Below are 27,395 nucleotides of genomic sequence, written 5' to 3' on the forward strand. Positions count from 1 at the left end.
TCTGGTCTTCCTCGTCGATCGCCTCAGCCCCGGTGGTGGTGCAGGTGCTTGTTCAGGCGTTGTCGTCTCCCGGAGCGTTTTGGTGTTTGTTCCTGTTTTACTCCTGGGCGGGCACGGGAGGAGGACCGATCCCCCCAGGAAGGGGGCGGTCGCGGGGTGCGCCAGTGGCAGGGAGGGGATGATCGGTGTCGGGGGGGTGTGTGTGTTGCCGGCGGGCGCCAGGTCCCGCAGGGAGACTGTGTCCTGTCGGCCGTCGGGGTACGCCACGTAGGCGGACTGCGGGTTCGTGTGGAGAAGGTGAACCCTCTCGACCAACGGGTCCGATTTGTGCGCCCACACATGTTTCCGGAGCAAGATGGGTCCTGGGGCCGCCAGCCAGGTCGGCAGCAACGTTCCGGAGTCGGACACCTGGGGAAGACAAGGAGGCGCTCATGAGGCGTTTGGTTAGTGGTGGTACACAGCAGCGACCGGATGGAGTGGAGAGCATCCGGGAGGACCTCCTGCCACCGGGAAACTGGGAGATCCCTGGACCGTAGGGCCAGCAGGACGATCTTCCAGACCGTGCCGTTCTCCCTCTCTACTGCCCGTTCCCCCGGGGGTTGTAGCTGGTCGTCCTGCTCGAGGCTATGCCCTTGCTGAGCAGGAACTGGCGCAGCTCGTCACTCATGAAGGAGGACCTCCTGTCGTTATGGATATACGCGGGGCAACCGAACAGTGTGAATATGGTGCCAAGGGCTTTAATAACTGTGGCCGCTGTCATGTCGGGGCAGGGGATGGCGAAGGGGAAACGAGAGTACTCGTCCACCACATTCAGGAAGTATGCGTTGCGGTCAGTGGAGGGGAGGGGCCCTTTGAAATCCAAACTGAGGCGTTCAAAGGGGTGGAAAGCCTTGATCAGGTGCGCTCTATCCAGCCTGAAAAAGTGCGGTTTGCACTCTGCGCAGATGTGGCAGTTCCTGGTGACTGTACGGACCTCCTCCACAGAGTAGGGGAGGTTGCGGGACTTTACGAAATGGTAGAATCGAGTGACCCCCGGGTGGCAGAGGTCCCCGTGGAGGGCTTGGAAGCGGTCTATTTGTGCGTTGGCACATGTGCCGCGGGATAGGGCATCGGACGGCTCGTTCAGCTTTCCGGGACGGTACAAGATCTCATAGTTGAAGGTGGAGAGCGCGATCCTCCACCTTAAGATCTTGTCATTTCTAATTTTGCCCCGCTGTGCATTATCGAACATGAAGGCTACCGACCGGTGGTCCGTGAGGAGAGTGAATCTCCTGCCGGCCAGGTAATGCCTCCAATGTCGCACAGCTTCCACTATGGCTTGGACTTCCTTTTCCACTGAGGAGTGGCGGATTTCTGAGGCGTGGAGGGTCCGGGAGAAAAAGGCCATGGATCTGCCCGCTTGGTTAAGGGTGGCCGCCAGAGCGACGTCGGATGCGTCGCTCTCGACCTGGAAGGGAAGGGACTCGTCGATGGCGCGCATCGTGGCCTTTGCGATATCCGCTTTGATGCGGCTGAAGGCCTCGCGAGCCTCTGTCGACAGGGGGAAGGTAGTGGACTGTATTAGCGGGAGGGCCTTGTCTGCATACTGGGGGATCCACTGTGCGTAATATGAAAAGAAACCCAGGCAACGTTTCAGGGCTTTGGAGCAGTGGGGGAGGGGAAATTCCATAAGGGGGCGCATGCGTTCGGGGTCGGGGCCTATTATCCCATTGCGTACTACGTATCCCAGGATGGCCAACCGGTTTGTGCTAAAAACGCACTTTTCCTCATTGTATGTGAGGTTCAGGGCGTTAGCGGTCTGGAGGAATTTTTGGAGGTTGGCGTCGTGGTCCTGCTGATCGTGGCCGCAGATGGTTACGTTGTCGCGATACGGGAACGTGGCCTGCAACCCGTGCTGGTCAACCATTCGGTCCATCTCCCGTTGGAAGACCGAGACCCCGTTTGTGACACCAAATGGGACCCTTAGGAAGTGGTATAGACGCCCGTCTGCCTCGAAGGCTGTGTACTTGCGGTCACCTGGGCGGATGGGGAGCTGGTGGTAGGCGGACTTGAGGTCCACGGTGGAGAAAACCTTATACTGGGCAATCCGATTTACCATGTCGGATATGCGGGGGAGAGGGTACGCATCTAGCTGTGTGTACCTGATGATGGTCTGACTATAGTCTACGACCATCCTTTGCTTCTCCCCGGTCTTTACTACTACCACCTGGGCTCTCCAGGGACTATTGCTGGCCTGGATTATGCCTTCCTTCAGCAACCGCTGGACTTCAGACCGAATAAATATCCGGTCCTGGGCGCTGTACCGTCTGCTCCTAGTGGCGACGGGTTTGCAATCCGGGGTGAGGTTTGCAAACAAGGACGGCGGTTTAACCTTGAGAGTTGCGAGGCCGCAGATAGTGAGTGGGGGTATTGGGCCGCCGAATTGAAATGTTAGGCTCTGCAGGTTACACTGGAAATCTAATCCCAGTAATGTGGGCGCGCAGAGTTGGGGAAGGACGTAGAGCCTGTAGTTCTTAAACTCCCTCCCTTGCACCGTTAGGTTCGCGATGCAGAACCCTTTGATCTCTACGGAGTGGGATCCTGCAGCTAGGGAAATCTTTTGCGTGCTTGGATAGATGGTCAGAAAACAGTGTCTTACCGTGTCTGGGTGAATAAAACTTTCAGTGCTCCCGGAGTCGATCAGGCATGGTGTCTCGTGTCCGTTGATCAGCACCGTTGTTGTCGTCGTCTGGAGCGTCCGGGGCCGTGATTGATCCAGTGTCACCGAAGCCAGTCGTGGTAGTAGTGTCACGGCGTCTTCTTCGGACCCCGTGGAGCCGTCGATGCTGGGGTCCTTTGTTGTCAACCAAGATGGTGGCGTCCATGAATCGCACGTGGCCGGGGGTGGACAAAATGGCCGCCCCCCATGGATCGCACGTGGTCGGGGGTGGACAAAATGGCTGCCCCCATGAATCGCACGTGGCTGGGGGGTCACAAGATGGCGGCGCCCATCCTCCCCTCGTGGTGCCCGGGACCCAAAATGGCGGCACCCGCGGGTCGCACATAGGGCGCTGGGGGGGTTGGGGAGCATTTGGGATATGCTGGGCTCGTTCTTCTCCGGGGATTGTGGCGACCCCCCGGGACCGGCACACTGCCGCGTAATGGCCCTTCTTGCCACAGCTTTTACAAATAGCTGCGCGGGCCGGGCAGCGCTGCCGGGGGTGTTTCGCTTGCCCGCAGAAATAGCAGCGGGCCCCCCCGGGATGGTCTGGCGCTTTAACCGCGCAAGCCTGTGAGGGAGGGGCGGGGGGGGGTTTATCGCGACGGGGGTCCACGGAGCCCAAGGGGCTGCCGCGCGGTCGGGGCCGTAGGCGCGGGCGTTTTGCGAGGCCACATCTAGGGAAGCTGCAAGGGCCCGTGCCTCTGAGAGTCCTAGCGACTCTCTTTCTAAAAGTCTTTGGCGGATTTGGGGAGAGTTCATACCTGCCACAAAAGCATCGCGAATTAGCATGTCCGTGTGTTCGATCCCGTTCACCGGCGGGCAGCTGCAGCCCCGTCCCAAAATTAGCAGCGCGGCGTAGAATTCTTCTAGCGATTCTCTGGGACTTTGCCGTCTCGTCGCGAGTTGGTGGCGCGCGTAGACCTGGTTAACGGGCCAAACGTAGATGCCCTTCAGTAATGCGAACGCCGTCGGGAAATCCTCTGCGTCTTCTATGAGAGGGTAAATTTCCGGGCTTACCCTCGAATGCAGGACCTTCATTTCCTGGTCTTCTGTGATCCGGCCGGGGGCCGTTCGGAGGTAGCCTTCAAAACATGCTTGCCAGTGTTTAAATACTGCTGCCGAGTTCGCTGCATGGGGGCTGATCCGCAGGCATTCTGGGGCGATCCGGAGCTCCATAGTCTTTTAAGCTCGCTTAATAAATTGTAGCGCATAATGACTTACGAGAGAGGCGAGAAGTGATGAAGTTGATTCAGGCTTTATTAAGCGAGACTTGTCCCCAGCAGTTCAGCAACAGAATGAAGCGGCGGGGAGAAGCTCGGGTTCTTATACTCCGCCTTCAGGGCGGAGCCAGGAGTCAGCAGCCAACCAGGACCCGGGATCTGTCAGCCAATAGCATCACGGCTTCACAGTCCCACATGACCCCTAATACATACCACCACACGTGCAAACTCCATACAAACACCCAAGGCTGAAATCGAACTAGGATCTCTAGCATTGTGAGGCAGCAGTGCTAATCACCGTTCCACCGTGCCACCCTTTGGTAGAGCTATCCAAACACTCTCACTTCCCTTCTCCCTTCATAGCTCCATACATTTTTCCCTATTTTTTTTACGCATATACCCAATTTGCTACTGATAATTGCTTTTAAATCTACTCAACCACCTTTCGGGCAGTGCATCCCAGGGGCGTCATTCTCCGACCGGTGGGCTCCGATCGCGGGCCAGGCCACCGTGGGGGCACCGCCAGGGGCCAGATCACTCCGCCGCCCCCCCCCCCCCCCCCCCCCCCCCCCGGAGCCCGCCCGTGCTGTCTGCTCCCGCCAGTAAGGTAGGTGGTTCAATCCACACCGGCTGGCGAGTGTTGACAGCGGCGGGACTTCGGCCCATCACGGGCCGGAGAATCGCCGGGGGGAGCCCGCGACCAGCGTGGCGCAATTCCCGCCCCTGCCGATTCTCTGGTAGCGGAGAATTCGGGACATGGCGGGGGCGAGATTCATGCCAGCCCCCGGCGATTCTCCGACCCGGCGGGGGGGGTCGGAGAATCGCGCCCAGGCTTCTCAACATGTCAGGCCACCTTCAAAGATAGAATAGAATGCCTACATGCAGAAGGAGGCCATTCGGCCCATGGAGCCTGCATCGACCCTCTGAAAGAGCATGCTACCCAGTCCCACTCCCCTGCCCCATTCCAGTAACCCAACCTAACCTTTGGACTCCAACGAGCAATTTAGCATGGCCAATCCAGCTAACGTGCACATCCTTGGACTGTGGGGGGAAACCGGAGCATCCGGAAGAAACTCCCATGGACACAGGGAGCCACGTGCAGAATAGGTGGATTGGTCATGCTAAATTACTCTTCGCGTGCAAAAAGGTTAGGTGGGGTTACTGGTATAGAATGGGGTTGTGGGCTTAAGTAGGATGAGCTTTTCAAGGGCCGGTGCAGACTCGATGGGCTGAAAAACCTCCTTCTGCACTGGAAATTCCATGATTCTATGAACATGCAAACTCCACACAATCACCCAAGGCCGGATTTGAACTCAGGTCCCTAGTGCTGTGAGGCAGCTGTGTAACCACTGTGCCACTGTGCCACCCATGTATGTGCATACATCACCAGGCCTCTTTGTTCCAAAACCCCCTTTTAAAATTGCGCTATTTAGTTTCCATTTCCTCTTTTCATTTTAAAAGACGTTGCACTCCACACTCCTCAGAGTGCTAAATTTTGTCACCCACATACCAGCCAATTTCACCAATGTGACTGCACTCCTGAAGTCCATTATTCACCTCACTGTTCGCTACATTTATGATTTTCATGTTATCTGCAGACTTTGAATATTTGCCCTGTATACCCAAAGGCAAGTCATTAATATACATTAACAAAACAGTGGTCCCAATACCTACCCTTAGGGAACATAATTGTATACTTTCTTTCAATCTGAAAATAATCATTCATCACAACTCTCTACTTTCTGTCCTGTAGACAAATTTGTATCCACACTGTCAGCATCTCCTTAATTCCATGAGCTTTAATTTTGGTAAGTCAATTAGGTGGTACTTTATCAAACGACTTTTCAAAGTTCTTGTGCACTCAGTACCCTCTCTGTTACTTCAAAGAACTCAATCAAGTTAATAAAACATGACTTGCCTTCAGCAAATCCCTGCTGATTTCCATTGACTAGCCCAGATTTTCCTAATGCCAGTTAATTTTATTTAGGATTATTGTCTCAAAAGGTTTCCCAGCCTTTGACATGAGGCGGACTGGACTGCAATTGCTGGGTTTGCCCCATTCCCATTTTTTGAACAGGGTGTAGCATTTGCAATCACCCTGTGCTCTCAAGTCAGAGAAGGATTGGAAGATTGTGGTCAGAGCCTCTTATTTTCGCCCTTACCTTACCCCGGCAACCTAGGATGCAACTCATTGAGACTGGGTGGCTTCTCTACTTTGAGATCTGCCGATCTTCTAAATACCTCCTCCTTGTGTATTTTTATCCTGTCCAATTTTCCTATTCCCACCTCTGTTACTGCTCCATTGCCTTCTCATTCATTTAGTACCTCAGCCAGGACCTCTGTCTCTACAATATAATCTCAATTTTAGTCCCTAATTAGTCCCATCCTTCCTTTAATTATTACTTTATTATTTATAGACTTTAAAAACTTTTTAAAATGTTAACCCCCACTATTTTAATCCCTTCGACCTTCTTATTCTTCGTTTGAGTTCTCCTATGTACTTATCATAGAATTCTTATAGTGCAGGAGGAGGCCATTCGGCCTATCGGGTTTGCACCAACCCTCTGAAAGAGCACCCTACCTAGGCCCACTCCCCCTCCTCATCCCTGTAACTCCACGTAACCCGCAGATCCCTGGACACGAAGGAGCAATTTAGCATTGCCAACCCATCTAATCTGCACATCTTTGGACTGTGGGAAGAAACCGGAGCACCCAGAGGAAACCCACCAGATACAGGGAGAACGTGCAAATGGCACACAGTTACCCAAGGTGTGAATTGAACCCGGGTCCCTGGCACTAAGAAGCAGCAGTGCTACCCACTGTGCCACCATGCCACCCATACTTCTGCAATTTCTGCATTCAGCAGGGTTCTCTGCTCCATTTCAAACCTCACATTTAACATAGGCTTTTGTTCCCTCTCTCATTCTAACCTCCTTACCGTTAATCATCCAAGGAGCTATCTCTTTTGATGCCCTTCCTTTCCCAGTCATGGGACTTTGTCTAGTCTGTATCTGAGCCAACTCCTTTTTGAAGACCTTCCAGTTTTCAGTGACTATGTGCCTACTAATTTTAGATTAAAATTTGATTCAAAGTCACTGAAATTACTGCTCCTCCAGTGAAATGTTTTTGGATCAAAGATAAAAATCACAAGGAAGACAATTGTAAATCTCCTTCAAATGCTCCTCTCTAGTATCGAGCGGCTCAAGTATTTTGCGTGAGGCTTGAGTTGGGACCTGCCTGAGGGAACAGAATACAACTGATGAACATTTACATTCTAAGACTGACAATTGTTAGTGTTGAAAATATCACTCTCCCTTTTAAAATGGCTTTCGTGTATTGAAATTGAATCTTGCAGCACAGAAATTTGGCACGTCAGGCCTGTGCTAGATATGGCACAAGGAAGGCCTTGTATATTTTCATAGCAGGAGGAAAATAAAGTTTTGTGAAACTTTAAACCCCTTTGCCATTCTCACCTCCTTTCAGACCTCTGCAAAACCCATCTTGTCAGCCAAGCATTAGAATCCCACCCTAATCCTCCTGTCCCATGGTTAGGTATCTATTTTTCCACACCTCTGTAATGTGTTGTAGGTTATTTATATCAAGGTTTTATATAGAAATCATAGAATCATACAGCACAAAAGATCATTAGGCCCATTTTTCCTGTGCGAGCTCCTTGAAAGAACTATCCATTTTGTTCCGCTGCCCTACTCTTTCTCCATAGATCTGCAAATGTTTTCCCTTCCAAGTATTTATCCAATTCCCTTTTGAAAGTTGTGGTTGAATATGCTTCCATCACTCTTTCAGTCATTCCAGATCTCTCCATGTTGAAAATCATTGCCCTAGGCAGCACAGTGGCTCAGTGGATAGCACTGCTGCCTCACGGTGCCGAGGTCCCGGCCTCTGGGTCACTGTCCGTGTGGAGTTTGCACATTCTCCCCATGTTTGCGTGGGTTTCGCCCCTACAACCCAAAAGATGTGCAGGCCAGGTGGATTGGCCACGCTAAATTGCCCCTTAATTGGAAAAAATGAATTGGGTACACTAAATTAATTTTTTTTAAATCATTGCCCTCAACCTCTCCCCTATCTTTTTGGCCAACGACTTGAAATCGGTTTCCTCTGACGACCAATCCTCCTGTCTCTGGAGGCAGTTTCTCCTTATTCACTCTGTCACAACCCCACGTAGTCTTAAACTCTTCTGCTAAATCTCTCCTTAAAACATCTCTGCTCTCAGGAAAAAAACACCAGCTTGTCTAGTCTCTCCATCTAAATAAAGTCCCAGAAATGTCAACATTTTGGTCACTTCCCTCTATGAGCTGCTTTTTTGTTCAACCATTGTAAATGGAAAATTACTCCCATCAGTAGTGGAAGAACTAAGACAAAAGATTCAAAAGTTGCTTCTCCTTGTTGAAATTCTGGTGTGTTTCAGCTTATCTGAAATAGATATCCATGTGCATATTTGCAATGCCTTAAGATCATAAGAAATAAGAAGAGCAGGAGGAAGCCATTCAGCCCATCAAGCTTGCTTCGCCAAATCAGATCATGGATGATATGATTGCGCCCTTAATTTTACATTCATGCCTGCCCCACTATGATCCTTGGCTCTCTTGCTGATCAAAAATCTGTCTAGCTCAGCCTTGAATATGTTTGATGACACATCTTTCGCTGTTCTCTGTGGAGAATTCCAAAGATTAATGACTGGGTGGCCCGGTAGCACAGTGGTTGCTTCACAGCGCCAGGGTCCCAGGTTCGAATCCTGGCTTGGGACACTGTCTATGTGGAGTCTGCACGCTCTCCCTGTGTCTGTGTGGGTTTCCTCCGGGTGCTCCGGTTTCGTCCCACAAGTCCTGAAAGACGTGCTGTTAGGTGAATTGGACATTCTGAATTCTCCCTCTGTGTACCCGAACAGGCGCCGGAATGTGGCGACTAGGGGCTTTTCACAGTAACTTCATTGCAGTGTTAATGTAAACCTACTTGTGACAATGATTATTATTATTATTATTATGCCTTCTGAGAAAATAAATTCCTTCTCGTCTCTGTCACAAATGCAAGACCCCTTGCTTTTAAACTGTGGCCCAAGTTTTAAAGTTCTCCACAAGACAAAACATCCTCTCAGCATCCAAAGCTGTCAAGCCCTCTCAGAATTTTATATGTTTCATTAAGATCATCTCTCATTCTTCTAAACTCCTATGACTCTAGGTCCAACCTGCTCAACATATCCTCATAAGACATCCCTTCATCCCAGTAATCAGCTGAGTGAACCTTCTCTGAACTGCTTCCAATGCAATTATTTCCTTCCTGAAGTAAGAAGGCCAAAACTGTACCAAAACCAGAATTCTCAATTCTTTAATAGCAAAAGTGAATATTGCCATACTTCGATTTTAATGTAAAATTCATAAAGGTTCTTAAAAGAAAAATGTGTCTTGCAAGACTTTCTCAAGTGCACCTTATAACAATGAGCTTAAATGTTATTCAGGGACTTTCGAGAATATGCGAATAGCACTGTCTGCATGGAATGTGATGAACAGTGTGAGAAAATGGATGAAGATGTGTTAACATGTCATGGAACGGTAAGGCATCACTTTCACATCCCAATGAGATCTGACTGTGCGTGTTTATATGTATAAATGAAAGGGACGTAACTCAAAATGCAGCAAAATTATTCTTCTGCCATGAGCAGTGTCTGTTACTGAAAATGTTCTCAGCCAGCATTTTGTAAATGTGTCTCAACTCTTCCTTTATGTTATTTGGCCTGATACAATGAACTACTTGCTAAATTGGCCATTTGCCCAAGCAATGGAGATATATGCCGAGGGATTGAGAGGCTTATATAGTGGACAAGAACCAGGTGAAGACAAGAGCAGATTTAAGCAAATACAGATGAAAAAGGCCATGCATAAATATAGAATTACACAGAAGATACAAGACAAAAACAGGTTTTATAGTCCAACCAGTCCATGTTGGAATCTATGTTTCCATGAACAGAAATCCTCATCCCAAATGCCTGTCTATTGCCCCTAGTTTTTTTAAACTCCTTTTCCTTCAACCATCAATTCAACCTACTTTTGAACATTGAAAAGGTTTCTGCTTTAATCCTAAGCTTTCAATTTTATCACCCTAGGATATTCCCTGCATTATGCTCCCTGGTGAACTTTTACAAATATTGGATAAAGAAATATTTCCTTATGCCTATCCGGAATAGACCTTTCATCAACTTTAGCCTATAACTCCTTGTTGCCTTGCCTTAAGAAAGTAGTACTGTGTATGGATTTACCTGGTCGACACATCTCTATTTTTAAAAATAAATTTAGAGTAACCAATTCATTTTTCCCAATTAAGGGGCAATTTAGCGTGGCCAATCTACCTACGCTGTACATCTTTGGGTTGTGGGGGCGAAACCCACGCAAACACAGGGAGAATGTGCAAACTGCACCCGGGCAGTGACCTAGAGCTGGGATCGAACCTGGGACCTCGCCACCATGAGGCAGCAATGCTAACCACTGCGCCACGGTGCTGCCTTGGCCTACACATCTCATACACCAAAGTGCTGATGGAAGTGATCAGCCTCATTCCCCATACCTGCAAAATATCCATGATTTAAAAATGGTGTCCTAAATGCTTCCTCTGTCTTTTTGTGATCGAACAGAGACACAATTGCTTCATCTGCATTTCCTCCACCACAACTCCAAAGGGAGCAAAGCCCAACTCATCTGATTCTTGGAGAACATTGAGTGTTGGACTTTCCATTGATTTACACCTTTGGGAAGCAATGAGTCACACTGAAAATATAATTAAGTCATTTTATTGAGGGTTCACCTTATTTTAAAATTCTTGCAAAAGGCTCTCCTCTTAATAAGCACCAGACCATATGGTTTTACCTGAAGTGGTTCGAGACTTGCTAACTGGGAGATTTTCTATTTGTCTTATGATCCTCACCAATATTTACCAGCAGAGTCGATTTATCTGCATAGTACAATTGGAAGAGTTTACAGTGAAAGCCCTTTGATATAAATGCTGACAGCCATAGCCACTTTGTTCAGTAGACTTTATGAAGCAAAATGTGTTGAATGTAAGAGCAATGGGTTCGACAGCCAGCAAAGTTCCTGCTAGATAATTGTCCATTAACTAATTCCTACACGCTATGATCAGTGCTAGTAAAACAGGCTCCCTGATAAATGATAATGGGTCAGGCAAGGGTAAGTTGAGTAAATGCATCACCCGAAGGTTCAGATGTACACAGACTATATGAATTAGTCAATGGATGTCATTACTGGAAAAGGAAGGTGAATTCACATCAATTAGAAATTGTAAGTGATTATCCTCTGACAATTGTATTAAACATTTTTAAAAAGCTATTGAAAGTCTGACAATGGCCCTGTTGATTAGTCTCTTTTAAATGCTGTTTAGCACGAATGGAACTTTTGTGTTATATACTTCATTGCCTTTGGCATATTGCGTGTTGCAATTTTCTAGACTTATTTTTGCAGATTCTAAGCTGCAGAAAACCTGTTGATTTCACCCATACAGCCTAAAGAGTTAATGAGGCATGCACACCAGTGAACGTGCACAGCAGGTTTATGCTTCATAAACTGGCGGTCTTGCTTTAATTGGACCCAATCAAGATCTAAATTTAGTTAATGTATGATTGGAGCTCTCCCACATAAATGTGGGTAAATCAGATTAGCTATGTGCATATTTTGTGGTGTGTTTCACTTGGCCTGTTCCCTCTGGTAATATATTAGGATGCTGTGTTATTGAATGAACACAGTACGCGGGCAGAAAAAAAAACATTTTGAGACAGTAGAATTTTGCAAGATTAATTATGTTCTGGGTTAATAGCTTTCCATTTATTTTCAATGGGGTAAAACCTGCGATACAATAGCAGGAAACGAACTTCAAATAAGGATGGAAAGAAGGTAGGGATGGAGTGGGAAATCAGAGCAGCCATAATTGATTGGAAAATAAATCCTCAGTCTAAAATAAGAGAGAGGCGAGATAATGATTATTACCTCCTGATAACCACCCATGGTAGTCCTTGGCAGTCCTATCTAGTATAGTCGAGGTTCCATTGAGAACTGAGTTAGTGATCATTTTATTTTTTACAAGACACAGGGAGTAATTTGCACTGACAATGTTGAGGATCGGTCACTGGTTCATTTTATCCTGCAGCCGAGGTCATTTTTTTGTTTGCAGGCACAGTAACTTTGCTGCCTCCATTCCTTTGCTCTCTTGTCACAAGGAAACATGACTGCTTCTGTCAGTACTGTCAACGGCAAGCGCGCAACCCTTGCTCGAGTGGTAGCTGCGGAGATTTGTCACTGCTCCTGTGAAATCCAATCCTGTAGAAAATTACCCACTTTACAGCACGCCCATTTGTTTATCTTTGTCTCTGGAGGGTTTAACTGCTGAGGCCAATGCCGCTGGGGTGAAACCTTCACTTGCTTATTGATCCTGTTTCTCTCGTCCAACAATCTCAAAATAGCACCTCCCGAGGCCAAAATGTCACATTTTTTGCAGTGCAGCAACTATTGTTATAATGCAATTGCATTCGTAATGAAATATTCAACATTGAAATCCAATTATTATCATTAAAGATGGTTCCTGATGTAAGGAAACCTTCTTTTAATGAAATTTTGATGGAGTAAATAATGTTTCATTACGTCCTTGGGGCAGGGGAAGGGGGAGAAATTGTGGAAAATTAATAAATTAAATGGCGAACTATTAGATGAACATCATTAACATTTCAGACGGTGACTGGGCAAAGAGGAATATAAATTGATTTGTGATGCTAAAACTGCAATGTCCCATATTCACCACAATCCATGACTACTGTCCCCACCCAGGGCTGTGATTTCCCACTCTTCCCCTACTCCTCCCCTCCCTCCTTTCCATCCTTGAATGAAATTTGTTTCCTGCTATTTACTTTATATTGCAGGTTTTACACCCCATTGAAAATAAACGGGAAGCTCTTAACCCGCAGCATAATTAATGTTGCAAAATTCTACCGTAAATGACTTTTTTCCTGTGCGTCCTGTGTTCATTAAATAAAACAACATCCCAGTGTATTACTACATGTTACTAATAATCCAAAAGTTTTTTACGAGCAAGCCGCTGTTTGTTTCAAAAACGTTCAGCTGCAGATTTTTAAAACATTGTGGTGCAGATAGACACCAACGATATAGGTAAAGAACGGGATGAGGTCCTACAAGCTGAATTCAGGGAGTTAGGAGTTAAACTAAAAAGTAAGACCTCAAAGGTAGTAATCTCAGGATTGCTACCAGTGCCAGGAGCTAGTCAGAGTAGGAATGTCAGGATAGGTGGGATGAATGCATGGCTGGAGAGATGGTGCCAGAGGGAGGGATTCAAATTCCTGGGGTATTGGAACCGGTTCTGGGGAGGTGGGACCAGTACAAACCGGACGGTCTGCACCTGGGCAGGACTGGAACCAATATCCTTGGGGGGGGGGTTTGCTCTTGCTGTTGGGGAGGGTTTAAACTAATGTGGCAGGGGAATGGGAACCGATGCAGGAAATCGGAGGGAAGTAAAACGGGGACAGAAACGGAAGGCAGTGAGGGGGAAAGTGTAAGGCAGAGAAACCATAGTCAAAAAGTGACTGAGGAGAGCTCAGTGAATAGGCCCAGTAATACTAAAAGGAATAAAACAGGAAGTAAAAACATAAATGGAAAGCGACTCAGCAGGTTATTACATGAAGATATGGGTTCTGCGATATGGAAAATTAGGAGAAACGTTAAAAGGAAAAATAACTCAGAAAAGGTACTGATAGAGGTGTTAAGATTCAAAACGGAGGTATAAAAGCCAACATAAGGGTACTTTACCTGAATGCTCGTAGTATTTGGAATAAGGTAAATGAGTTGATGGCGCAAATCATCGTGAATGACTATGATTTAGTGGCCATTACTGAAACATGGTTAAAGGATGGTCACGACTGGGAGTTAAATATCCATGGGTATCAAACTATTCGGAAGGACAGAGTGGATGGTAATGGAGGTGGTGTAGCTCTGTTATTTAAGGATGACATCCGGGCAGTAGTGAGGAATGACATCGGTGCTAGGGAGGATAAGGTTGAATCCATTTGGGTGGAAATCAGGAATAGTAAGCGAAAAAGTCACTGATAGGAGTAGTCTATTGGCCACCAAATAGTAACATTACGGTGGGGTGAGCAATAAACAAATAAATAACTGATGCATGTAGAAATGCTACAGCAGTTATCATGGGGGATTTTAATCTACATGTCGATTGGTTTAACCAGGTCGGTCAGGCAGCCTTGAGGCGGAGTTTATAGAATGTATCTGTGATAGTTTCCTAGAACAATATGCAATAGAAGCTATGAGGGAACAAGCGATCCTAGATCTGGTCCTGTGTAATGAGCCAGGATTGATTAACGATCCCATAGTTAGGGATCTTCTCAGAAGGAGTGATCACAATATGGTGGAATTTAAAATACAGATGGAGGGTGAGAAGGTAAAATCAAACACTAGTGTTTTGTGCTTAAACAAAGGAGATTACAATGGGATGAGAGAAGAGTTGGCGAAGGTAGACTGGGAGCAAAGACTTTTTGGTAAAACAGTTGAGGAACAGTGGAGAACCTTCCAAGCGATTTTTCAGTTGTCAGCAAAAGTTTATACCAACAAGAAGGAAGGACGGTAGAAAGAAGGAAAATCGACCGTGGATATCTAATGAAATAAGGGGGAGTATCAAATTGAAGAAAAAAGCTTGCAAAGTGGCCAAGATTAGTGGGAGACTAGAGGATTGGGAAATCTTTAGGGGGCAACAGAAAGCTACCAAAAAAGCTATGAAGAAGAGTAAGATAGATTATGAGAGTAAACCTGCTCAGAATGTAAAAACAGATAATAAAAGTTTCTACAAATATATAAAACAAAAAAGAGTGGCTAAGGTAAATATTGGTCCTTTAGAGGATGAGAAGGGAGATTTAATAATGGGAGATGAGGAAATGGCTGAGGAACTGAACAGATTTTTTGGGTTGGTCTTCACAGTGGAAGATACAAATAACATGCCAGTGACTGATGGAAACGAGGTTATGATAGGTGAGGACCTTGAGACAATTGCTATCACTAAGGAGGTAGTGATAGGCAAGCTAATGGGGCAAAAGGTAGACAAATCTCCTGGCCTTGATGGAATGCATCCCAGAGTGCTAAAAAAAGATGGCTAGGGAAATTGCAAATGCACTAGTGATAATTTACCAAAATTCACTAGACTCTGGGGTGGTCCTGGCGGATTGGAAATTAGCAAACGTGACACCACTGTTTAAAAAAGGAGGTAGGCAGAAAGCGGAAATTATAGGCCAGTTAGCTTAACTTCGATAGTAGGGAAGATGCTGGAATCTATCAGCAAGGAAGAAATAGCGATGCATCTGGATGAAAATTGTCCCATTGGTCAGACACAGCATGGGTTCATAAAGGGCAGGTCGTGCCTAACTAATTTAGTGGAAATTTATGAGGACATTACCAGTACGGGAGACAACGAGGTGCCAATGAATGTGGTATGTCTGGATTTCCAGAAAGCTTTTGACAAGTTGCCACAGAAAAGGTTGCTGCATAAGATAAGGATGCATGGCGTTAAGGGTAAAGTAGTAGCATGGATAGAGGATTGGTTAATTAATGGAAAGCAAAGAGTGGGGATTAATGGGTGTTTCTCTGGTTGGCAATCAGTAGCTAGTGGTGCCCCTCAGGGCTCAGTGTTGGGCCCACAATTGTTCACAATTTACATCGGTGATTTGGAGTTGGGGTCCAAGTGCAATGTGTCCAAGTTTGCAGACGATACTAAGATGAGTGGTAAAGCAAAAAGTGCAGAGGATACTGGAAGTCTGCAGAGGGATTTGGATAGTTTAAGTGAATGGGCTAGAGTCTGGCAGATGGAATACAATGTTGACAAATGTGAGGTTATCCATTTTGGTAGGAATAACAGCAAAAGGAATTATTATTTAAATGATAAAATATTAAAACATGCTGCTGTGCAGAGGGACCTGGGTGTCCGAGTGCATGAGTCGCAAAAAGTTGGTTTACAGGTGCAACAGGTGATTAAGGAGGTGAATGAAGTTTTGTCCTTCGTTGCGAGAGGGCTGGAATTTAAGACTAGGGAGGTTCTGCTGCAACTGTATAAGGTGTTAGTGAGGCCGTACCTGGAGTATTGTGTTCAGTTTTTGTCTCTGAACCTGAGAAAGGACGTACTAGCTCTGGAGGGTGTGCAGAGGAGATTCACTCGGTTAATCCAAGAATTGAGGGGGTTGGATTACGAGGAGATGTTGAGTAGACTGGGACTGTACTCGTTGGAATTTAGAAGGATGCGGGGGGGGGATCTTATAGAAACATATAAAATTATGAAGGGAATAGATGGGATAGACGCGGGGAGATTGTTTCCACTGGCGGGTGAAAGCAGAACTAAGCCTCAAAATAAGGGGAAGTAGATTTAGGACTGAGTTTAGGAGGAACTTCTTCACACAAAGGGTTGTGAATTTCTGGAATTCTCTGCCCAGTGAAGCAGTAGAGGCGCCTTCATTAAATGTTTTCAAGTTAAAGATAGATAGTGTTTTGAAGAATAAAGGAATAAAGGGTTGTGGTGTTCGGGCAGGAAAGTGGATCTGAGTCCACAAAAGATCAGCCATGATCTCATTGGATGGTGGAGCAGGCTTGAGGGGCCAGATGGCCTATTCCTGCCCCCAGTTCTTATGTTCTTATGGAGAGTTCCTCTTTAATGATTCTTCAGGCCAGTGATGGGCAGGATGATTCTGAGATCTGGTGCTGCCAGGGCCCCACATAGCTGGGGCCTGCGGATATGTAGCCTGGGAATTTTCCATTCTCTGTATGAAAAAGGATGGCTGCACAGGGGAACTCCTCATGACGCATTTCCTGTGTGTCTCGCACCTGGAAGGGAGAGCTGGATGTGGCCATTCACCCCCGGTCAGTGGCATTGCATGGCTTCATGGAAAATTACATTCTGCAAATTCACACGAGGCTACTCCCAAAATTGAACTTTGAACATTAGCGGTGGCTCGACATTTCTGCTCCCTGTCTCTTTTTGAAAATCAAACAAACATTTTTGTTCTCCCATCTGCATTATCTCTTGCTGGAATCCTGTTCCCCGAGTGACTGATTACTAGTAAAGTTAAGTCGCCATAGTCCCAGATGACCATAGGCTGTTCTCCCCTTTGAGGGGGAGAGCTGACTGATATAGATTTAACCTGAAGATCACCACACCTCAGGCCAGAGGCAAGGTTGAGAAGACCAAGCCTTCATGAATAATCTCAGCCCGTATGGGAATTGAACCTGCACTGCTGGCCTCGCTCTCCATCATGAACCAGCTGACCAGCCAACTGAGTTAAACCAGCCCCCACTGCCAGCGGGAGCGCGCTGCACCAGAAAACGGGTGCGGCAGGACAGAGAATCCCACCCAGTGTATTTGTGCACTTAAAATACAAACAGAAAGTTCTGGAAAACCCAGCTGGTCTTGGCAGTATCTGTGTTTCTCGGTGGTGTGCCATTCACTGAAGGCTGGATTCTCTACTCCCGCCACTTGTCAATGGGATTTCCCATTGAAGCCACTCCCCACTGCAGGGAAACCAATGGGCAGGGTTACGCTGCAGTCGGGAACAGAGAATCCCGGTGAATTCCAGCTTCTGCTTCGCTCTCTCAAAGATGCTGTCAGACCGGCAGAGTTTTACCAGCACTTCCTGGGTGGGATTCTCTCAGCCCGGGGCCGGGCTGGAGAATCCCCGCGACCGGCGCGAATCGTGCCACGCCACTCCGACGACGGAACGCGATTCTCCACAGAGCGGAGAATCAGCGCCATTAGCGCTGGTGTGGTTGGTGCAGCGCCGGTCAGGGGCCGCTCTGCGCGGCCCCCCCGCTGATTCTCAGCCCGAGATGGGCCGAGCGGCCGTCGCAAAAAACCCACGTCCACCCGGCGCCGTTCACACCTGCTCTCAGCCGCAGGGACCTCGGCAGGGAAGGTTCCGGGGGCGGACTCTGGGGAGGGGGGGGGGGGGGAGGGGGGGCGCGGAGAGGGGGGTCCAACCCGGGGGGTGTCTCTGATGTGGCCTGGCCCGCGATCGGGGCCCACCGATTGGCAGGCCGGCCTCTCTGGCTAGGGGCCTTTCTTCAGCTCCGGCCCCTGTAGCCCTGTGCCATGTTGCATCGGGGCCGGCGCAGAGAAGGGAGCCACTGCGCATGCGCGTGTTGGCGCCGGTGCCAGTGCCACTGCACATGCACGGAACCCGCGACGCCAAGTTCACGCCAGGATCAGCAGCTGGAGTGGCGTGGATCGCTCCAGTGCCATGCTGGCCCCCTGTAGGTGCCAGAATTGCTGATCCTGAGGCCGTGTTAACGCAATCGAGAAACGCGACGGCGTTTCCAACAGCGTCAACACTTAGCCTCACGATCACAGAATCCCGCCCCGTTTTTATTTCAGATCTCCAGCGTCTGCAATATTTAGCTTTTATTATTTGCGACATGCCACATTATGAAGCAGTTCTCTTAACCATCTGCTAGCTAGACAGCTCGATACACAGATATCCTCTTTCCTTGAGAAATACAGGGGAAATATGTAAGCCACCGTCTGGTGGCCTTGTATTGTTCACTTATTTTTAAAAAACATCGACGTCATCCGTTTTCTGGCGGATTGAAGCAAGAGATGTGAGGTGTTTGTTTGCTTCTGCCTTGCCAGGGACCTGATCATTGCACCAAGTGCTCTCACTACAAGGATGGGCCTAACTGCGTGGAGAGGTGTCCCGACGGGCTTCACGGTGCCAGGGGCTTCATCTTCAAGTATGCCGACTCCAACCATGAGTGCCACCCTTGCCACGCCAACTGCACCCAAGGGTAAGTGTTGCTGGCAACCAGGCCGTCAGGGCCTCATGTGACTCCCACAACTGTGCTGAAGGATGCACGGGAAGGCAGGACTGCACGGGGTAGGAAACGAGCTGGTGAGGTTTGTGTATTTGACAAAGGGGATGATGGACAAGTGCAAGAGGGAGAAAGAAATAAAAGGAGATGCTGATAAGATTAGATGAAGGAGGCGTGTGCGGAGTGTAAATGCCGACACAGATTCCGTGTTGTAAATTGTAAGCAAATGTCAGCAGCGAAGATTATTCATCGGGGGGGGGAGGGGTATTTTCTCCCCCTTTTTGCCAGCTGCAATCGAAACATTTGCTTCCAGCAAAGTCATCACAAAATGTTCAAAATGGCCTTTGCTGTGTTCGGAAATCCACTCTTTTTGTGAAATCAAAAATAATGTGTGAGGTGGTCAGCGTTGAGCAGGGATTCTGGAGCAGCTGTCCCGTCCTGTATTAGTAAAATTAAACCAATAAATAATTAAACGTGTTGCTAATCTTAATCATTAATGTCAAGCATCGAGAAATAGACCTTCCTCTTGGTGAATCTAATTACAGCAGAGGCACTTGGGAAATGACAGAATGTCAGTGTGCCAGTGGGATCAAAGCAGATTTATGTTTCCTCTCACTTGTTTCACAACCAGGTTGAACCAATAAACTATTTTTCTTTTATTGAGTGATAATGAAAGTAAAATACTTGTCTTTGGTTATGATTAAAATTTAAATTCCAACAAAGCCATCACAAAGGAATAACATTGCAGTATTTGGACTGGCCGATCTCCGACTCCAGTGATTAACAATTGCTCCTGGGATGTGACAGGGTTTTTGTTCTTCAGTTCCGTCCTTCCAATATTCCAGTCCCCAGCACATCACCGCGGGAAAGGGGAGGGGTTTGTGCATAGCAAATTGTTCTGACCTGGACTGCGTTGTCGGAGAGGGCGGTGGTTTGTGAAACAGATTCAGTAGCAACTTGGAATTGGGTAAACACCGGGGAGGTGGGGGGGGGGGGTGCAGGAGGGAGTGGAACTCGTCAATTGGCTCATTCAGAAAAAACTTCCGGCACGGTAGAAAAACAAACATTCGAAGTCTATACCAAGGATGAGAAAAACCCATCAACTGAACATTGACTGAAAATTGCCACACAAAACAATTTATTAAAAACCCAAATTGGAATGTATGAACAGATATGTCACAATCAGTGCATGTTGTGATCAAAACATGTTCTGATCGCAAAGTGAATAAAAATGGTACCCAAGCAGACATGACCTTTATTGCGAATGTGCTGCATGGAAGGAAACGTGACATGGGAGGTACATCAGCTGATTAGCTATCACTCTGTTTTAGAGTCTGCCCTTCAATTGGATGGGCAAGAGGGGTCCTTGTAGAATTCACAGGCCCCGGTTCAATCACTGTCCGGGTGCTGAGTTGGCACAACGCCTGCTGGGCTGCAACCAAGACCCTAGAAATGGTATCAGCACTTCCAGGCCTGGGAAAGAGAAAAAAAAAGCCCAACTCCTGCTCCCAGTCTTTGTCCGATGACTCTTGCTTGAAATTGGACAGGTGAATGTCAGGTCAGGCAGAATTGGGCGGGGTGGCGCAACCTCTGGCGGAGTAACCATCGCTCCAAGAAGGATCAATGCACCAGGTAAAGGGTCAGTGCTTCCTCATCCCCAGCAGAGGGAGAAAATTGCACACAACAATAAAAAAAACAAATTAGAATATATGCAAAGACATATCACAAGCGGTTTATGATGCGATCATAACGGATTTTGACCTCTAATCGATTAAAACAGGCTCCCAAGCCTTTGTTGACCTTTGTTGCAAATGTGCTGTGTGTGAAGGAAATGTGGCAAGGGAGCAAAGTCAGCTGATTAGCTGTCACTGTTTAAGAGTCTCCTTCAATGAATGGATGAGAGAGGTCCTTGAGGACCAGGGAGAGTCGGGATCACTTGCCAAGGGAGAGGGGGGTACACATGGACCCGGGGAGCAAGGGATCCTCACAGCCTGAGGGATAGAGGATTTCTTGCAAGCTCAGGGCAAAAGGAGTTCTCGCATACCCAGGAAGAGAAGGGTGCATACAGGCCCATGGCTGGTGAGGTCTGCAGAAGCCCAGGGAACGAGGGTTCAAGTAGGCCCAGGGAGAGAGGGATCCACACAGGCCCACCAGCCTTTGCAGCTCTCACTCCCAAGATGCAGATGAGGATTGTGCAACAGCTTAGTAGAACTTTCAAAAATGTCCCTGGAGTACTATTGTTGTTTTTGTGATCAGTGAGCTTGACCTTTGCTTTTGGTGACTCCTGCAATGATCTAAGAATTTACTCTCGATAGCTGGAAGCAGCAGGGCCAGGGCAAGTATAATGGCCACCTGCAAAACTCTCCCTGCTGATAAGCTCCCCCACCTCCAAATTAAGCTCCCCACACCTCCAAAATTCTTTACTCATCTCAAAAAACCTCTCCCCCTCATAAAACTCCCCCACCTCCAAAAAGCTCCCTCTCATCTCAGAGAAACACCCTCCACCTCAAAAAATCTCCCTTCACTTCCGAAAGCCTTCTCCCTCACCTCATAAATTCACCTCCACATAAAAAACCTCCCACCCCAGAAAGCTCCCCTCTCACCTCACAATCCCCCTCCTGATCTCAGAAAACCTCCCCTTCACTCAGTCATCCCCTCACCTCAAAGTGCTTCCTTCCCTCTTATACTCAGACTGTTACCCCCTCACCTCAGAGCCTTCCCCGCTCACCTCAGAAATGCACCCTGCCACACACAACTTCTGATCCTACTTCTGCCCCCACCTCAGTCCCGTCCTCCCCTCAAACCCATTTCCCCTTACCTCGGACAGTTGTTCCATCACCTCAGATCCGTTTCCTCCCCCTCAGACCCGTTCTCATCTCAAACCTATTTCTCCCCCTTGCCTCAGAGTGTCCTCCCTCACCTCAGTATGTCTGCCCACCTCAAACAGCTAGCCCTCAGTTCAGACTGCTCCCTCCCCCACCACCTCACTCATAATTTTGGTTGTAACTTTCAAACAGTTGACAGTGCCACAGTCCCCACACTCTCTACTGTACCCCACCCACCAACATATAACTGACACAATTTATATGGCAATGGGATGAAGCCTTCCAATTGCTAAAAGTAACATCAGGCATGGTCAGTACTGTGGAGAATGGGGACTTCTGTTTACGCTGCATCTGCAAGGCAATAATTCAGGGAACGGATACCACATTACTTGTGCTTACAACTGTTGATGAATAAAGTACAAATGCACCATGTGTATGGTGTCTCCCTATGAGAGCAGCATTGCTGTGCAGGCTGCAGTCTGTATGTCCGGCTGTTACTGGAAGGTGATCTGCTTAGGGGTCGATTAGCTCAGTTAGTTGTACGGCTGATTCGTGATGCGGAGCATTGCCAATAGCACGGGTTCATACTCCGAAGGGCTGAGTTATTTATGAGGGCTTCTCAATCCTGCCCCTCACCTGAGGTGTGGTGATCCTTAAACGACCACTAGTCAGCTCTCTCTCAAAAAGAGGAGAACAACTTCTGGTCCTCGGGGATTTTGGCACCTTTCTTTCAAGTTGAGCGGCTGTATACTCAAATACAAAACAGTTGGCTTGTGCCAACGGCAGCAGATCCTGCAGAAAACCACCATTAGCGGAGAATGAGCTGTCTGATTCACTATGAGTCTGAATTCACCGTACTGACAAAGCCCAGTCTAGCATCCCCAATGGCTCGAGCTTCCGAAAGGCCTACTCCTGCTCTTATGTTGTTATGTTTTAATCTTGGACTATATGGACGAGATGTGTTGAAGGAGGCTGACAATTAGCAAGGAGAGTGGGACAGAGCTGCATCATTACCTTTGGGAAGAACTAGAACAAGATCAACTATCCAAGCAAACTCCCAGTGGCTGTGATGATGGCCGTTTTTAAAAACATTATCTGTCGCCTTCCAAACCAGCACAGGCAACGTGTGGGGTGTCAGCCACCCAACCCACCACCCAGGCATATCAAGGACATTAGAAGAGACACTGACTTCACTCCTTTCTCCACAAACCAACAGCAACAATGTGACAGGCCAACACAGTGCCATTGAGCCACTTGGCTTTCCCAGAGCACAGAGAGGTATCAACTGCACCCATGTTGCCACTGGGTCCCTGGGCAGAAGGCTGGACCTACATGAACAAATAGGCTTGTTTCAATTGCTCAACATCCAAATGGCATTCCTGCTCTCATTGTCCAGTACATAACCAAGTCAATGCCCTACTTCTCCATATGCTGTGATGTGCACTCCTTTTAAGATCATCATCCATACCACATCTTTGAGGAAAGAAGATAGTCCTCTGGAGATGAAGACTAATCCCTGCACTCTCAGCTCTTGTCACTATCACAGAGTACAGGTATAACAAAAATAGGTGCTAAAACCAGAATGTTTAATTACTGGTTCAGGTAGCTTGAAGGATTTTTGGGCTCCTAATAGTGCAACCTCCTAGATCTTCATAATTGAACACCACTTGCTTCGGTCTGCATTAGGCTTCAGCATGGAAATCAAAGAATGAGATGGCAAAGCCATGGTAAATAAAGAAGAGCCAGCAATACGGGAAGAAGGAGGCATGATGTGGCAGATATCAATTCAGGCCTTCCATTGAATGCCATAAACAATGCACTTCTTTAAGTTGCAAACTACCTCTGAAAAGAAAGCAACCTGAAATCACCTTCCTCCAACACTTTGCTATTCCTTAGGTGGTCAATTGAATCTAACCTTATGCTGGCCCCTCCTTCATTTCAACTAATGACAAATAAATACACAGGGCAGTGCTCAACTCAAGTACAGTGTGCTTCTTGTAAGCCCCACTTAGTGTCAGCTTGGTGTACAGTGTACTCCCTTTTCAACTAATTTTCAAGTGGTGCCCTTGTGGAAGCAGTAAATGTAGTGGCTCATTGTGAGATTCTACACTTTGAGATGTTAATTGAAATAATCATGGAGCAATTGGTGGCTGGATCTCAGAGTTTGTGTAAAAGCATTCAAGACAAATGAATCCGAAAAGAAGAGTTGGAAAACCTGGAGGAAGATCCAGACGACTGACACTCTGGTGGCATCAGGCCTTCAGTGTGTGTGAAAAGGGTGCTTCTCACCTGCCACATCCTATATGATTCTGGTGATGGACTGATCCGGTCTGCTCTTTAGGCAGACTGTTGTTATTCAGCAAACGCTTGGCCCCAGTGCTGCGTTGCCTTGAGTGCCAGGACATTCATTTATGACAACCGCAGGCAATGCTGTCACCACTGGACTTTCCTTCACCATGTCCATTGATGGACAATTGGATGACTCCAAGATCTGTGAACCCTGGTCTCAAGGTGGTATATTATATAACCTCCAAGAATGTCAAAGGCATCAAATAGAAGATCTTTAAGATGTAAACCCAAGCTCTCTATAAATGTGAAAGATTTAGTCCTTCTGACCTGCACCATTCAGAATTGCATGGCAGACATCATGATGATCTTGTTCCGAATAGTAGACAATGTTCTATGGACAGAGAAGATGCCAGATTCTTCACCGGATCTCGGGGACCCATATTAATAACCGTACCCGGATAGCAATCTTCACCTGGACGCAGAACCTGGGAGCCTCAATCCCTCAGTGTTGTTACAGAGAGGTGAACAATGCCTGAAGCAGTCAGCTCCACGTGGCACTCTTCACTCAGGAATTATGAAGCTCCTGTGTTTCCATCCCAGCCTCACTGCCTGCATCTTTGGATGACGGTGATTGTGCCACAGGGTGCTGGGAGGGATAGGTTTGGAGACACTCTCCATCTGATTCTTTGTTTTTCCATTGCCACGGGAATAGAACTGAATAAAATGGTCCTCAAATAGGAACAGCTGTCAACACATGCAACTCACTTACTAGGTGAACATTACTTGACCAAGGAACTTGTGATGAACCATGAATTTATGAGGAAGCCTCTGACGTCACAAGGCTGGATCATTTCCAGTATTATGAATTTCAGTGTGGCTTTCTTGAAAGGGGGGGATCATTGATTTAAACAAGTTGGAGCCAGCTCTTGTCGAGGATGGCAGCGATTGAGGACCATTTTACCTTTCAATGTAGAAAAGTGGTCGACGACACTGCAAGCTTATAGAGACTAGGGACAATGTCATACCATAAATCTACCTGTGTAAAGAGCTTTTTTTGAATAATTGCTGTGCTTCTTTGCCATATCCACTTCCTAATTATAACTATACCATACTTTTCAATATTCCCCACAGAGATAGTGAATTCCATCTTTGATTCAGTTACAATTCCAGTTGGTGTTACCACTAGATGGGAAGATCCCAGAATTGAACCCTGGCTCAAAACATTGTAACTTTTACTTTTTTTCAAAAATCCTGAGGAACAGATTCACAGAACTGACAATTAGTTTTTAACAGCAAGAAAAGAACATTTATTAAACATGAAAAGTCTGATTATAATGTAACACTCCTTCATTCCCCCTTAGCTTCACAAATGTACCCAGACTTCAAGAAAAATACCCCACTCGGAAACTAAACAGTAGATGCCACACAATCGATCTTTTGTGGATTTCTCCTCAAATTTCCACCATATAAGCGTTCCCAAACTCCAATCTCAGAAAGTCATGCTTTAAATTATTTTTTCAAACAATGCTTTCCCTCAGCTGTTTTCATAAAAAATCCCCGTACAGGTTTTCCAACTATCCGTTCAAACAAAGCTTCCTCTCCACTGTTCTAATAAGGATCCACCTCCAGGTATTCCAACTCTCCTTTCAGGATTCATTTGTCTTGAATTCCTCAAAGCATACTTTGAGATCCAGCCACCCATTGCTCCATAATTATTTCAATTAACATCTCACAAATTGTTGTAAGGTATCAAAAACCTTCGAACTACTTTGAATATCTTTCTGGTTTCTGACTAACCAACTTCTTTACAGCTGTCTGTCTTCACTAAACAGTATTCTGTTCTCATTCCTGTTTCTTCTGTTCCTTTCATTTCAGGCTTCCTTTTTTCTATTCATTTCCGGGTATGTGTGTCGCTGGTTAGGCCAGCATTTATTGCCCATCCCTAGTTGCCTTTCAGAAGGTGGTGGTGAGCTGCCTTCTTGAACTGCTGCAGTCCCTGAGGTGTAGGTAAACATAATGCTGTTATGGAGGGAATGCCAGGATTTTGACAGCGACAGTGAAGGAACGGTGATTTGTTTCTGAGTCAGAATGGTGAGTGACTTGATGGGGAACCTCCAGATGGTGGGGTTGCCGGGTATCTCCTACTCTTGTCTTTCCAGATGGTAGTGGTCGTGGGTTAGAAAGGTGCTACCAAAAGAATCTTGGTGAGTTCTTGCATTTGTGGATGGTACACATAGCTGTCACTGTTTGTTGGTGGTGGAGGGAATTAATGTTTGTGGAATGGGTACCAATCAAGTGGGCCGCTTTGTCCTGGGTGGTGTCGAACATTTTGAGTGTTGTTGGAACTGCACTTGTCCAGACAAGTGGAGACAAATCCACTACACTACACACCAAGATTGGTGGCACAGTGGATAGTGAAGAAGGTTATCTAGGATTGCAACGGGATCTTGATCAATTAGGCCAGTGGGCCGACGAATGGCAGATGGAGTTTAATTTAGATAAATGTGAGGTGATGCATTTTGGCAGATCGAATCAGGCCAGGACCTACTCAGTTAATGGTATGGCGTTGGGGAGAGTTATAGAACAAAGAGATCTAGGAGTACAGGTTCATAGCTCCTTGAAGGTGGAGTCGCAGGTGGACAGGGTGGTGAAGAAGGCATTCGGCATGCTTGGTTTCATTGGTCAGAACATTGAATATAGGAGTTGGGACGTCTTGTTGAAGTTGTACAAGACATTGGTACGGCCACACTTGGAATACTGTGTGCAGTTCTGGTCACCCTATTATAGAAAGGATATTATTAAACTAGAAAGAGTGCAGAAAAGATTTACTAGGATGTTGCCGGGACTTGATGGTTTGAGTTATAAGGAGAGGCTGGATAGACTGGGACTTTTTTCCCTGGAGCGTAGGAGGCTTAGGGGTGATCTTATAGAGGTCTATAAAATAATGAGGGGCATAGATAAGGTAGATAGTCAACATATTTTCCCAAAGGTAGGGGAGTCTAAAACTAGAGGGCATAGGTTTAAGGTGAGAGGGGAGAGATTCAGAAGGGCCCAGAGGGGCAATTTCTTCACTCAGAGGGTAGTGAGTGTCTGGAATGGGCTGCCAGAGGTAGTAGTAGAAGCGGGTACAATTGTGTCTTTCAAAAAGCATTTAGATGGTTACATGGGTAAGATGGGTATAGAGGGTTATGGGCCAAGTGCGGGCAACTGGGACTAGCTTAATGGTAAAAAACTGGGCGGCATGGACTGGTTGGGCCGAAGGGCCTGTTTCCATGCTGTAAACTTCTATGATTCTATGATTCTATGACTTGTGCCTTGTAGATGGTGGACAGGCTGGGAGGGGGCACGGCGGGGACGGCCCTCAATAGGTGAATTACTCGCTGCAGGATTTCTAGCCATTGACCTGCTCTGGTAGCCACATTATTGATATGGCTAGTCCAGTTCAGTTTATGGTCAATGGTGACCACCAGGATGTTGCTCGTGG

The 27,395-nt window shown here is 47.1% G+C and overlaps 1 protein-coding gene across 4 annotated transcripts in view; it reads left to right on the plus strand.

Moving 5' to 3' along the window:
* LOC140395504 (receptor tyrosine-protein kinase erbB-4-like) overlaps positions 1-27,395 on the plus strand; it is a 1,530,197-nt gene that overhangs the window by 1,045,250 nt on the left and 457,552 nt on the right. For all 4 annotated transcript variants that reach the window (XM_072483352.1, XM_072483369.1, XM_072483378.1 and 1 more), the window contains exons 14-15: positions 9,395-9,488; positions 18,619-18,773. In XM_072483352.1, coding sequence (XP_072339453.1) covers positions 9,395-9,488; positions 18,619-18,773 — 249 coding nt within the window. The remainder of the gene's footprint in view (positions 1-9,394; positions 9,489-18,618; positions 18,774-27,395) is intronic.

This window comes from Scyliorhinus torazame, chromosome 2 (genome assembly GCF_047496885.1).
Source record: "Scyliorhinus torazame isolate Kashiwa2021f chromosome 2, sScyTor2.1, whole genome shotgun sequence".
Lineage (NCBI taxonomy): Eukaryota > Metazoa > Chordata > Chondrichthyes > Carcharhiniformes > Scyliorhinidae > Scyliorhinus > Scyliorhinus torazame.